Source organism: Plectropomus leopardus, chromosome 10 (assembly GCF_008729295.1).
Source record: "Plectropomus leopardus isolate mb chromosome 10, YSFRI_Pleo_2.0, whole genome shotgun sequence".
Lineage (NCBI taxonomy): Eukaryota > Metazoa > Chordata > Actinopteri > Perciformes > Serranidae > Plectropomus > Plectropomus leopardus.
In genome coordinates this window covers 34676619-34691618 of record NC_056472.1, presented here as the reverse complement: position 1 = coordinate 34691618, position 15000 = coordinate 34676619, and the positions used below count along the sequence as shown (strand labels likewise).

At 41.3% G+C, this 15000-nt stretch overlaps 1 protein-coding gene across 1 annotated transcript in view; it reads left to right on the top strand.

The window, feature by feature from the left end:
* The window catches only part of LOC121948667, a 30231-nt gene that overhangs the window by 7686 nt on the left and 7545 nt on the right, over window positions 1-15000 (top strand). Inside the window, exons 9-19 of the mRNA XM_042494066.1 lie at window positions 1030-1152; window positions 1322-1588; window positions 2467-2620; window positions 3661-3794; window positions 10923-11063; window positions 11331-11519; window positions 11605-11788; window positions 12736-12848; window positions 13096-13242; window positions 13664-13803; window positions 14213-14432. Of these exons, the coding sequence (XP_042350000.1) occupies window positions 1030-1152; window positions 1322-1588; window positions 2467-2620; window positions 3661-3794; window positions 10923-11063; window positions 11331-11519; window positions 11605-11788; window positions 12736-12848; window positions 13096-13242; window positions 13664-13803; window positions 14213-14432 (1812 nt within the window). The remainder of the gene's footprint in view (window positions 1-1029; window positions 1153-1321; window positions 1589-2466; window positions 2621-3660; window positions 3795-10922; window positions 11064-11330; window positions 11520-11604; window positions 11789-12735; window positions 12849-13095; window positions 13243-13663; window positions 13804-14212; window positions 14433-15000) is intronic.

Sequence of the window (15000 nt, the reverse complement as noted above, 5' to 3'; positions counted from 1 at the left end):
GTGCTGCTCAGGTGTTTCTCAGGGGCTGCTCAGGTGCTGCTCAGGTGTTTCTCCGGTGTTTCTCAGGTGTTTCTCAGGGGCTGCTCAGGTGTTGCTCAGGTGCTGCTCAGGTGTTTCTCAGGGGCTGCTCAGGGGCTGCTCAGGTGCTGCTCAGGTGTTTCTCAGGGGCTGCTCAGGTGCTGCTCAGGTGTTTCTCCGGTGTTTCTCAGGTGTTTCTCAGGGGCTGCTCAGGTGTTGCTCAGGTGCTGCTCAGGTGTTTCTCAGGGGCTGCTCAGGTGTTGCTCAGGTGCTGCTCAGGTGTTTCTCAGGGGCTGCTCAGGGGCTGCTCAGGTGCTGCTCAGGTGTTTCTCAGGGGCTGCTCAGGGGCTGCTCAGGTGCTGCTCAGGTGCTGCTGAGGTGTTTCTCAGGTGCTGCTCAGGGGCTGCTCAGGTGCTGCTGAGGTGTTTCTCAGGGGCTGCTCAGGGGCTGCTCAGGTGTTTCTCAGGTGTTTCTCAGGTGTTTCTCAGGGGCTGCTCAGGTGCAAAACATCCAGAGAAACTGAGTTTAACAGATTTTTTTCCACCAACATTTGCGGTTTTCAGCAAAAATAGACAGTGGAAATAGTCTCTTGATAGTTATATTGACATTATACCACCTCTTTCTACAGTTTTGGTCTTTCACTAAATATAACTGTTTCACTCAACCTTTCCTGTTTTTGTTTTAAGCTTAAAGCCCTCTGACAATGTCTCTCTTAGCAGAATGAGTGCTCATTTTAATGCCAAGTTGTTCGTTGTCTTCCAATTCATCTGCTGATAAAAATGCTGAGCAGCAGCTAGAATTTCCTGTAAAACAGTTAATGTGAAGTATCCAGGAAAATAGGAATCTTTTGGTGCAGGAAGAGTACCTGGAAACTGTACTTGAGTGCAGTTCTCTGGAGAATGGACTCTGTGTGTGTGTGTGTGTGTGTGTGTGTGTGTGTGTGTGTGTGTGTGTGTGTGTGTGTGTGTGTGTGTGTGTGTGTGTGTGTGTGTGTGTGTGTGTGTGTTTTAGACTCTGCAGGACCTGCATGGAGTCTCTGACATGTTGGACTTGTGCACTCTGATGGACCTGGGCTCAGATCAGCAGACCTGCAGAATGCTGCAGTGCTTCAGTGAGGCCAGACCACACTTCACAGTGAGTCCTCTGACTTTTTTAAGTTTTGGGCTGTTTGGACTTCGGTACCTCGGGTTCTCCAGGTCCTCCTGGACTGCAGAGACTCCCGGGAGCTTAGAGGATCAGGTCGGATCGCCTGAACTGTAAATGAGCTGTTACAGTTTTGGACATGTTGTCTTTGTCTCTGCAGCGGCTGGACGCTGAGGTGGAGTTCATGGTGAAGAGCTGGGAGACTATGAGAGGAGTCCAGGAGGAGGTGCCGGGAGGAGCAGTGAAGGAGGAGGTGAAAGGAGGAGCAGTGACGGGAGGAGCAGTGAAGGAGGAGGTGAAAGGAGGAGCAGTGAGGGAGGAGCAGCTGTCGGAGCTGCTGGAGCTCCAGCGGCTCGTGCAGAAGAAGAAGGAGCAGAGCGAGTGGATCCTGCAGCTGAGCAGCAGCTTCCAGCTCGCAGCAGCGCAGGTCAGAGCACGAGAAAAGGTCTCAGGGTTCCTACGGTCATGGAAGAACCTGGAATACTAGCAATCTCCAGGCCTGGAAAGGTTTTTGAAAACTAATACACCCTAAAAGTTTTGGAAAAGTGATGGATGTGTGTTTCACAAACCTGTATAATAACATATGAGCTGTTTAAGGACAATGTCTGTTTTTAAATTTACCAGCTGATAAATGAGGTCATTTTGGTCATTTTAAAAGAAAACACATGGCTTTGAAGGCATGTTTTCTTTAATAATTAGCAATAATTTTTAAACAAAAAAAGCCAATTTTTATAATTGGCAGAGCATGTAAAAATTCAAATTAAATGTTTTTTTAAAAATTTGTCCTTTAAAAATTTCCAACATTTAAAATTTTTTTAACAATGTTGTTTAAAAACAACATTTTTGCTTAAAAATCTAAAATAAATAAATTTAAAACAAATTGCCAAAAGTTTTTTTTTCTTTTCAAACCATAAAAGATTTGTCAAGGAAAAAATCTTTTTAATATTTTCAAAAACTTGTGAAATAGATATATAATATATCCTGTAAAAATCCTGTTCTGAATTCATTCATTTATTAATAATATATATTTTAAAAAGCTGCTATATAGTCATGAAAAAGAGCTTTTGAGGATTATCAATGGTCGTTTCAGAGAATGTTTGGTCTTTAAAGTTTGCCTCAAAGTCCTGGAAAAGTCCTGGAAAGTTATTGGTAAAAATGTGTGTGAACCGTGATTTAAGACAGATATTTGACAGAACTTCACAAGTCTGTCAGAGATTTGACTAAAGTCAGACGTCAGCATGGAAATGTATATTTCTCCTCATGATGATTCTGACTGCGTCCTCTGTGCGTCCTCTGTGTGTCCAGTTGGAGGCGCTGCTCCAGTCAGACCCTGGGAGCCCTCTGACTGGTTCTACTGGTTTCTGTGGGTCCAGTGAGGCTGAGCTGAGTCAGCAGATCCAGACTCTGTTTAAAACGGCTTCGACAGTGAAGACGGAGATCTGCTCGGCCCTCAGACTCTGTGAGTACTTTAACCCTTTCTGTACCTGAGCAAAGTCTCCTGATTTATTCTTCAAAAAAAACACCCTGAATCAACAAGAAATGAATGAAAAGATACAAGAAAATAGCATGAAAAGAAACAGAAATTATCTAAAAGAAAGTGTTAAAAAATATTTTTTAATATGTAATTATGATAATTACATTTAAAAATGATAGTTTTCAGGATATTTTACAATTTAAAAAAAATTCCAACATTTCACGATATGCTTTAGTTGAGTGTTGTCACTGTATGTGACACTGATATTTGTGTCTTTTTTACTGTAACTGTATGTTGTTATTTTCTGTAATCTGGATGTAAATATTTCCCTGGTTTGCCTCTTTTTACCATAACTGTTACTGTACGCACGCTGTTGTCTGTAACCTTGATATCCTCTCTTCTTCTTCTCCTTCTTTATTAAAAGTCAAACTCAGGACAGAAGCGGGAAACTCCTAAAATCTCTACAAACATCAGACACTGAAGCTTGTTTGTAACAGGTGGAGAAGAACTATGTTCATTTGCATCTTACCTATCAAATCAACTATGGAAATAAATACATAAATACACAAGTACATGCATATGTAAGTACATAAATAAATAAATAAATACATAAATAAGTACATAAATAAATAAATAAATACATAAATAAGTACATAAATAAATAAAAACGCACATAAATAAATAAATAATTAAGTCAATCATTTTCTATCTCCCCAAAGAAACTAATTTGAAGTAGTTTTTTAGTTGTTTGTTGTCGTTTGTTGCTCATCGCCCGTTTATCAGGTATTTTAAATAACTGATGTGAGCAGGTTTAAAAGGTTAAATACTGAATTTGGAAGGTTTAGAGGTCCTTTACTCCAGTGTCTCTTGTCTCCGTCTCCTGTCTCCATCTCCTCACAGATGAGTCCTGTGGGTTTTGTGTCTCTGTGTGTGTCCGACAGCAGCAGCTGGTCTTCAGACTCAGACTGAATCAGATTCAGGTTCTTTGTTTGACCGAAGCTGATGGGGACATTTGTCTCCTTCAGGGTGGACGCGTTTCAGAGTGGAGCAGCTGGACGCCCGTCTCCTGTCTCTGGACTCCCTTTGTGTCTCATGGCTGGACGAAGCCGCTCAACGAGGACAGACGCTGACCCGCCTCCTCCATGATGACATCATCCAGGTGAGCTCACAGGTGTCGGCTCCTGTACATAGCACCACGTTTACAGCCTGAGCCGGTTTGTAATGCCCGTCCCGAAAAATAAATACGATTCAGCAACTACACAAAATACTGTCGAAACCTGGTTTGACTGCAGTCAGTAATACCTCAGAAAACACTGTAAAAACAACTGCAGAAAAACACGAGGTTCGATTCCACGAAAATCTGAAGAATGAAAAACTGAAGCTGTGACGGCTGATGATGTCATCGTCCCAAAATAATTCACCAGTAATTCATCAGTACGACCAGCAAGGGAGCTGCAGACTCCTGACTGACTGAGATTTATTCTTATTTCATCACTGATTCATTTCAAATATATGTATATATATATATATATATATATATATATATTATATATATATATATATATATATATATATATATATATATATATATATTAATATATATATATGTATAATGTATATATATATATTATACACATAATATATATAAATATATATATATATATACATATATATATAATATGCATATATATATATATATATTTCATGGACTAGTAATTCCCAATAATTTTCCAATAATTTGTTTCCCAGAAAAAAATGAGAGAAAAACCCTATTATATTTTTAATTAATATTTAATTATTTATTGGAAATTTAAAATGCCTGAAAACACACAGATTTTACAAAATGTAAAAACTTTGTACAGTTTGGATGAGTGAAGATTTTTTGTGTCTTAAGTTTCAGACTAAATGAATTTAACGCACTGGTCGATCTTTAAAACCAAAACTCAAAACGATTCACAGCTGATTCTAATCGAAGTCTAATGTTCTGTGTTTGATTTTCAGCTGTTTCTCTGGATTAATGAATAGTTTTTCAGTGTGACACCTGCAGTCTGCGGCTCAGACGAATCAGTCTAAATATAACTGCAGTCAGCGGGTCCATAAAGAGAGTCAGATCTGAGGATCAGAAACTGGACCTGATGGTTTCAGGAGGAGCAGATTAACACTTCCTGTGTGTTCAGCTGCAGAGACTCTGAGGACTCGCCGCTGGTATTTGAGGCAACTGTAAAAAGCCGTATTTGTCCAAACTGCAGTGGAAACACTTTTCAGTATCTAGGTCACATGATGCCCCTCATACGTGGCCGCTCCCACGTATGAGGGGCTCGCCTTTCCATCATGGCTCCATAACAATAAAAGAAAAGAAAAGAAAGAAAAGAAAAGCGCTATTAAGTGATGATGCAGAGCTGTGTGTCCGAAAAAACTCGAAAAAGCAAACTCTCCCGAGAATGGCTGGTAAGCAAACTAGTCATGTTTCTGACTGGCTGGTTCTGACAGGCTGACTGGCTTCTGACTGGCTGGTGGCAGGTTCCAGTTCGCGCGGCGTGTTAGCCGTTAGCTCAGCAGCGGCAGTAGTTTGTGTGGCGTGCAAGCCTCGCTGTCGGCCGTGTTTGGTGTTGAATGACATCACAGAACGCTGAAATTAGGATTTTTCTGGCTCCAGAAAAAATGAAATGTCAGAGTGTGAAAGTGTCAGTAGTTTGACAGGTGACTGGTTTCACTGGAGTTACTGGTTCAATCTGCAGTCACTGAGTCACTGAGCTGGGGGCAGGCTGTGGGGGGGGGGGGGGGGGGGGGGGGGGGGGGGGGGGGTGGGGGGGGGGGGGGGGGGGGGGGGGGGGGGGGGGGGGGGGGGGGGGGGGGGGGGGGGGGGGGGGGGGGGGGGGGGGGGGGGGGGGGGGGCAGATCAGAAATACAGACCGGCTCATCCTGCGGGTATTTCCCATCATGCACCTGGTGCTGCGTGTCACAGTGAAGCCTGCAGCAGCTGAGAGACGCAGAGCGACACAAACACCAGTTTTTAAAACATCATGGTGCCGTTTGGATCGATGACGGCGTCACTGAACTCGAATCTCTCTCATCATTTATCTTTTCAGGACAAAATGCTCCACGTTCACGAGCTCAGTTATTGGTTCCTTACATGCTCTGTCAAACAGGGTGATAACAATAATAATAATAATAATAATAATAATAATAATAATAAACTTTATTTCTGTACCACTTTTCTGAACCAGTAGGAAAGTGCTTCACAATACAAAGCCATCTAACATAAGAAAACACAGTAAAACATCATTCACAGAAAATGCAATTAAATATAATACATACACATTCATATATGTATACATACCTATACACACACACACACACACACACACACACACAGACATATTAGGGGCTGATTATCCTCGCTGATATTTGGCATTTTGCCAGTTATCTGTATCTGACTTTTATTTTAATGATCTCTGATAAAGTTGATGAATGAAAAAGTGTGTATTAATACACTCAACCAACAGCAGGGAGGGCAGTCTGCAGTACATGCAGAGAAAAAGCAGCATGGGAGGAACTTTTACTGTGTAAAACCTCAGGGAGTGATTTTTATTCATTTGTTTTTGAGGGAACTTTTTGTATTTGATGTTGAAAGTTTTGATTATATATTTTTTAAAGGCATTTAAACAAAGTTTTGTGTTGGCGTTTGTCATATTTCAAATCTTACATTTTAATTGGAATATTTTCATTTTTTACTGTAAATGCATATTGGTTCCAGATGTCGGCGGTCTGTCTCATGTACTACTACTACTAATAATAAATATATAAATATAATAATAATCAAGTACTAATAATCGGTATCGATTGACCCCTAACACATATACATGCATATGTATCGCACATATATACATATGCACCATGTAGACATACAGTATATATATACATACACATAAATATACATACCCACATACCTACAAGTATACATACATATATACATACACATGCGTATGTAGGTACATGCAGCACATACACACATGTAAACGCACACATATTCTACAATTCTACAATTCTACAGTTTCATTTAGCAGACGCTTTTATCCAAAGCGACGTACAACACAAGCAAGAATTTAGACTTAAGGAAAAAAACCCTTAGTAAGTGCAAAAAGTGCTTCAGGTGTGATTGGTCACAGGTATTGCCGTCTAGTGGCAGAAGAAGTGCCGCACCCCCCCCCCCCCCCCCCCCCCACAAAACAAACCAAAATTAATAACCAGTAGCGATCTCAGCATCTGAGATTCAACAATCTCAGTATCACTACTTAGGATGACAGTCAACATACAACATCACACAACTTTGTCAGTGCTAGATAAATATATAAATAAATACATACATATAAATATATACATATACACACTTCCATACAAATCAAAGGAGGTTACACAAATGTCGGTCTGTCCAGGTGGGTTTTTAAAAGCTTTTTAAACTGAGTCGGCTGATTTGATCTTAATGGGAGGTTTGTTCCAAACTTTTGGGGCCAGAACGGTAAAGGTATGCCAAAAGTTTCAGTGTGGGAATTGTGGACAGGAGCCGGACTGGACTTTGGCTGAACCTTCCTCTGCAGCAGCGCACCGTCAGTATGATATAAACTGCAACAATTTCAACAAATTCAATTCCAGACTGGGATTTAACTTCCAGAGTAAATTCCTTCAGTGCAGGCTCAGAGCTTTGTCTCCTTTGGTTTGGACCACTCCTTCAGTTAGAGAGCCACGAGATTTCATGGTGTGATAAAATCTTAAATACTTGTGATTTGGGCAGTTGTGGCTCAGGAGGGGAAGCAGGTTGTTCATTAAAAGAAAAATTTGCCGTTCGATTCCCAGCTCCCTCAGTCTGCATGTCAAAGTATTTTTGGGCAAGACACTGAGCACTGATGGTTGTTCCATCGGTCTGTGATTGTGTTAAGGGGTCAGAACTTCACTACTTAAGGTCTATTTATCGTTCAAGAGATAGACGTGAATCAGGCACCATCACCTTCTGAAGTCAAGACGGAAATCATCAGAAAAGATCAGTAAGACCGTCTCAAAGGCTTCAAGAAATGCACCTTTCCTTTGCCCTGATTTGGAGGACAAAACTTCTGTTTGATTTGTTTTCTTCAAAATCCCCAAATCCAATGAATGCAGATCAGTGATGGATGCATCTTCTCAGACCACACTCTTTAGTGAAGGGGAAGCTTGAAATGGGACATGCCTAAAAAGTTAACCCAAACATCTGGACTTCCCTGCACCTGCAGGTGTGTACAGGTGAAGATCTGTCAAGAGTCGACCAAACTTTTACATAACGTCTAAAAAGCATCTCAAGACTTGAAGCACACTTTCTGTGGACTTCTGGAAACTCCACTAGATTTTGATCAGACAACCCATTATTCAAATGTAAAACTTACTCAGTTGTGTAAAATGTTTATGTTGTCAAGTGTCTTTTTGCACAAAGATTGTTTGATTCATGCCGAGAAACATTCAGGAAACAGTCAAGCATCAAGAGTTTGGATTGGTAGCATCCATTGCAACTGAGCGCTCTTGAAGACTTGGTGTGAAAGCACTGTACAACTTTTTTTTCTTGAACCTTTCTTAAGATGTTGGCAAGACAAGATCTGTGATGAAACATGACCAGTTGGAGGGCTTAAGTTAAGTTCTGTAACGGGACACAGACACTAACTCCACCATGAACACTCGGTCAGAGGGATGGAGGCTGAGCTGGAGGGTGAAGAGAAGAGGTGACTGGTTGAAGTCGGCACTGCTGAGTCACCTGAAGGGGATCTACATCCGTCTGTCACTGGATGAGGAGTTTTTTATAGACATGACTTGTGGTTGAGGACTGGTTCTATTTCTGTTCACTGGTGGGTTGGTTATTCTCACTGCGGACATTCAGTGTATTTTTGGTTCCCCAGAGGTCCAGTACTTCATCACTGAGTCCACCAGCTGAACTCTGAAGATATCTGAATTAGGTCTGTGTACATGGTGTTCACTGTGGGTACAGCACAGGATGGTACTTCATCTGATCATCAGCTGTGGTACTACAGAGTACTCTCCCTGGTACTTCATGGTACATACTAATTATCTCTTTTGGATATTACAGGGGACCATTGTGTACTCCAGGGTCTCTTTGGGTAGTATACTTCATGGGTATCTCTTTGTGTTGATTTTCGCTACATCCTGGAAGTTGTGGGTCCTTTTCTTCACAATTTTTGTCATCTCAGTCCTCCAAACACTGGCACACCAACCAACAACCTTCTGGGGTACTTTATGGTACTGTGGGATTCTTGTGCACTAACCTCTTTGGAGTAGTTTATTGTCTGTTCATTTGCCTTTGTGGTCTTCTGGGATACTTTCAAAGTACTCTGTGGTAGTTTATGGTACTTTTGGGCAATCATAGTCCTCTGGGGTACTTTATGTAGTAGTTTTTAGTATTGTTGGTCATCTCCTTTGGGGTCTCTTGGAATTTGTACTTCATTGTTTTTGGAGATATTTTATGATATTCTGGGGATTTATATACTTTGTAGCATCTTCTAGGGTAGTTCATGATCTTTAAGGGTCTTCAAAAGTTACTTTGTGGTACTTTGGGAAACTTCTTAGTACTCTGAGGAAATCATTTTGGGTGGTTCAGTATTATTTCGAAATACTCTGGGATTATTCATGATACTTAGCAGTACTTTGGTACTCTGGGGATTTCTTTGGGGTACTTCATGGCCCTTAGATGTAATTCATTGCTGTTTTTAGTCTTCTGGGATACTTTTACAGGCACTCCATGGTGCCTTGGTAGTTTATTGTACTTTGGGATAATCATTGTCTTCTGGGGTACCTCATGGTACTCTGGGGAATTTTTTTGGACTTTTTTGGGGTACTTGATGATCCTCTGAGGTCCATCATGGTTATTTTATGATACGAGAATAGTTTGTAATACTTTTATGTAATTCTATTGAGGTAATTTGTGATCCATCTTGTTTCTTTAAGGTACTTTCCGGTAATCTCCGAGGTACCTTATGGCTCTCATCAAACTGGCTGTATCACCTCCTGGTAGTTTTGGCTGATTTTCCACGTAACCTTTGTTATTTCAGTGCTCCTCACTGTTGCTCAGTCCAGGGTTTCCCCCCAGATGACTTGTGAACCTCACTCCACCGCGATGTTAGATAAACACTGCGACCTCCTCAGCCTCTGATTTCAGTGTCTTCATGTGCTCAGGGACTCGCCCTCAGTGTCTCTGACTGCTTTGGTCTGTCTCAGCTGTCCTCAGCTGACAGATCAGCCACCCGACACCGCTGTTCCTCCTGCTACAGGCAGAAATGTCCCTCTGGATTTAAACCCCCCTGCTCTAAAAATAATCTCATCAAAGCTTCGTAGACTCGCAGCGAGATCAACACCGAGCTGAGCAGATCACACAGACAACAGCTCCAACAGCGCTAACCAGAAATAAAGGCTGTATACAATAAGATATTATATGAAAAAACTGTTTTAGCCCTGCTAGCGGTGGTGGTGGTTGTAATATCTCGTCACTGTCGTACACTGTAAAGCCCTCTGAGGCAAACCATGTTTTTTGATAATGGGCTCTATAAATAAAATTGACTTGACTTTATTTTCCGTAATATGTGGAAGTATATATGCGTATATGGGTGAAGGTGTGCATATATGTATTTGAGGGTGAAAGAAGGAACACAAATGTGTTAACAGCATACAAATGTTAGGAATCATTGCCAACCATGTGCTGCTTCCAAAGACACGCATCTCTTAAGTTTCCTTGACCTCATCTTTTCGTAATCGACCTACGTTTCTCTGAATCTAGAAGACAACAATCATCTCCTTTTACTAAAAATACAATCAGCAGGATGTTGAAGTTAACAAAACACACCGTACAACATGACATCAAAAAGACGTCGGACTGTTACGGTGCACAGATGTAACATTTTGGTAGGAATGAAAATCTGACTTAATTTTATATGTCTTACGTTTGAATTACACGTGCAGACTTTAATATTGTGACGTTTTGTGGACGCTGGGTTTTGTTTTCTGAACCATCTGACTACATGTCATTATTCTACATCAATGAATGTTGGAATAAGACATTTGGAAGATATTTAATTTTTGATTATTGAATTACACAGATTAAAAACAACAAAATATTAACATCATCAGTCAACAGTATTCTGCCTCACATTGATTTTGGCCTGATATTGAATTTTGGTTTCTGGCCCGCTGGGACACGAGCAGAACATGTGAAGTCGCTCTGTGAGCCGAACAGATTTTCTGATGTGTCTTTTTTCAGCTTCGTGACTCCTTTAAGGAGCTGAAGAAACGCTTCAGCAACCTGCGGTTCAACTACCTGAAGAGAAACGACCGCACGAGGAACACGAAGGCCGTCAGGAACCAGCTGCAGCAGGTAGAGCTGTACGACGACAAGCTGCAGGTGAGTCCAGATCCTGGTATCAGACTGGGACCATAATATGGTAAAAAATGACGTCAACAAGTGGAAAATAGTCAAAATGACAAATTCCAAGTCAAAAGCCCAGAATGACACCCAGAAATAATACAAGTCCTGTTTTTCTGCTTTGATGGCTGTGGGATCAGAAATGTCAGTTTGAATGGGTTTCAGAGGCGTGTGGTGTTAAAGTGGTTGGAAGACTAGAAAAGCTCTGTACAGGTGAAGTCCATCTATCGCTGTGTGACCCTGCAGGCGCTCAGGAAACGTCTGCAGGGAGTGACGGCTCGGCTGGGGTCAGAGGCCAAGGATGGGGGCGTGGCCAGGGAGGCGGAAGACGCCGTCAATGAGCTGCAGAGACAGATGGGGGAGTTTGAACGAAGTGTTGGCGAGCACCAGAAAAACCTGGAGATGACGTGCAGACTGCAGGAGGCCATGGAGGAGGTCAGAGATGTTATTTTCTGCAGTGACTTTATTCATCCATATATGTGTCCGCGTTAACCGTCTGCATCATGTTCTGTGTTTTCAGTATCAGTTCTGGTGCGAGGACGCCAGCGCCACCATCGCTCGCGTCGGAAAGTTTTCCTCCGAGTGTCGCAGCACAGAAGCCGTCTCCGTCCTGCACCGGCAGTTTGAGAAGTTCGTGTGGCCGACGGTTCCTCAGCAGGAGGAGAGGATCAGTCAGATCACCGAGCTCGCCGTCAGGCTGCACGGTGAGGAGGCGCCGAGGCAGGCTTTTATTCTGAAAGGACAGACCGCCTAGGCCTGGAAGCTGTGTGATCGTGTGGTTTTTAAAGGGTTTTATCTGTCCTGTCCGATGAACTCAAACAGCCGTTCAATGATACCGCCTGTCATGTTTTACATGTTTTAACAGCTGAATGATAATGAACACAGTACAGTATTTTTCACATACTTGAAATGTCTGTACTTCAGTTGGTTTGGTCAATTTGTAATCGTACCCCTAAAAGTTATAACAAATCATTCATTTAGCCTTTGAAACCCAAGCAAATCACCTTAACTTCTTTCAAAAACATGGGAGGAAAGCAATGGGCAATAAAAGAAAGGAATTACCTTTCAATTAATAAAAAATATATTTTTAAAAAAGTAAAAAAAAAAACAACAATAAGAAAATGACCTTGAAAAAGAGCTTAAAATTCAAAAATATGAATTTATTAAAATTGTTAATATAGTTTTTCCCTAGTTTTCTGGAACATTTCTTACCAAGTTGCTTTTTCTCCTTTTCATGTTTTTTTTTTTAAAGATTTTTTTTGGCATTTTTGCCTTTATTGGACAGGACAGATCAATGGTGTGAAGGGGGCTGAGAGAGAGGGGGGATGACATGCAGCAAAGGGCTACGAGCGGGAACTGCACCCACGACCGCTGGGGCAGAGACACTGCCTTCATTCACGGGGCGTGTTTTTTTTTTTTTTAAATAAATCGCACCCAATAAGCTCTGGGTTTAAAGGGTTAACTACTAGGGAAAGGTGACTGAAAGCAGCAAAGGAAAAGGGATGTCGCTCCAAGTTTCAAAGGGTTAAATATTTCAACCATTGATCCATCACGTTTATCTGATTATTTGAACTCTGTGTGTGTGTGTATGCGTGTGTGTGTGTGTGCGTGTGTGTGTGTGTGTGTGTGTGTGTGTGTGTCTGTGTCTCAGGGGCGGAGGAGGGGCGGCGGTACATTGAGAAGACGGTCAGTAAACACTCGGAGATGGTGAAGTCCATCCGAGCGCTGAGTGACGGGCTGAAGGAGCTGGAAGCCAAACTGAAGGTGACTAAAATCTGCCAACATTTATTTCACATTTTGGAATTAAACCTGTTAAGTTTGTGCAGAAATGTTTTGACTTTGACGTTCAGCGATCTTTCTCTGTTGATCAGCGCGTATAAACCGTATTAAGTCGACTTAAATTTCAAACTTTAGACGGCAATGAAAGCTCATCTGAGAGTGAATCTGGTGAAATTAAGACACAATTAGCAGATTATTTATTTGAATGAGTGTTTGATTGTTCACATCACAGGTGGAGAGTCCGAAACAGAAGCAGGATGACAGAGAGAAAGAGGTAAAGGAAGAGAAAGATGCAGAGAAAGAGAAGGAATCGAAGGAAAACAGGAGGATGAAGAAGAAGGAGACAGATAACCGCAGAACACAGGAAGCGTCTGACATGGTAAAAATTATTTTAACATTTACAACAAAAATCTCTCATAAGAATTTACACTTTAAAACAAAAAAAAACACCAACAACTGTCGTCCCTTTCAATGTACAATGAAAGTAATACAGAATGTTTGTTGATCTAACAGCATTATCATTTGAAAATGTGAGATTATCAGTTTTTTCCATTACTATTTTTTGTCATACCACAGATGTTATTGTTCCATACATCCCTGTTCTATTAGAACTTTCTATAATCACGAGCAGAAACCTGGCAATTTCATAAACGTATGCAATAATCAGGCAAAAAAAAGCAAAACTGAGCGACATGAAAACAAAGCTGACTTTTAGTGATATCGACATGGTGCAGTAAAGAAATGTAAATATTATAGATCACATCATAAACAGCTTATCTGAGTCTGTCCCGTGCTTCCAGTACGAGCTGAAGGAAACAGGCCACACCCCTGAACTGACCGCCGAGCATGATGGGAAAGAGGCGTTGGTGAAGAGGCAGACTGCAGCCAATAGGAAGCCTCCGTTACAGAAGAGTCGCAGTCAGGAGGCGGCTGAGAGCAGGTACACTGAGTGAAGGATGGAGCTGTGATGAAAAGTTTTTATGATTCTTCCTCTGAGCAACATGAAGTAAAATATTTTAACCAGCTGATGGTGCTACATTACATTTCAGTAAACAACAACAACAATAAAACAATAAAGTTATTAATCCTCTGGAAACCCATGCTTTCTGTGAAAATGTCCATTAACGCATGGCTAATAAAAAACAGAAAATTACTCACATCGTGTAGACTGTAAGCTTAACTGGTACACAAAAGAAAGACCATTCAGCTGGTTTGGAAGCAAGTGGGAGATGAAATCTAATCTTTTGTTTGTATGTAGAAGGACAGTTTGACTTTGAGTCTCATCTGTTTGAAACCCCGAACTGTAAAAAAAAAAAAAAAAAAGTTAAATCATGTCGTTTCTCCTTCAGACCACAGCTCCCCTCCTCCTACTGCTCCACTCACACCTTCAGCCTCTCCCGCTCCCCAGCGGAGGCCAACCGAAGGGTCCGCGCCATACACGGCCAATCACAACCAGCTGCCACTGAGGCCACGCCCCCTCCATCTGTGATTGGCCCGTCATTCTCTGACATTCAGAGGGAGTTTCAGAGGAAGGAGTCACGGGCCGCTTCAAACATGATGCCGCTTCAGGTTAATCACCAAAGAGTTCATTTCACATGTGGCGTCCCCCAGGGCTCAGTTTTAGGTCTTCTTTAGTTTTCCATTCACATGCTGCTGCCAGGCAACAACATTAAAAAACAATGCTTTAATTTTCATTTCTATGCTGATGATACACGAATTTATGTTCCCATTGAACCTGGGGACTGTGACTCCTCAGCTAAGAGCTCTTCAGCTAAAGAAATCAAATCAGAGCTGCTTTTGTTTCTCCCCCTGTTCACTCAGTTGTTAATTCTCCAATAAAAAAGTGTATGCTCTGGGTAAATTTACGATTCCAGGATGGTAAAATCATGCCTCATTTAGCTGGGACAAAAGATTAAATTGAATTTCTAGAAATTAGTCCATAATGTTGATAATGGTGTATTTAACCATTTGAAATATGAGTAAATTGGATTAATTTCATTCAAAAACAGAGAGAGAAGCCAACAAGCAACTGAAGAAGACATGGTCCAAAAGTAATTAAAATTAAATAATTAAAATATTACAAGAAAATTATGATATATATTAAAATATGAATATTGTTTTCAGGACATATTTCCTA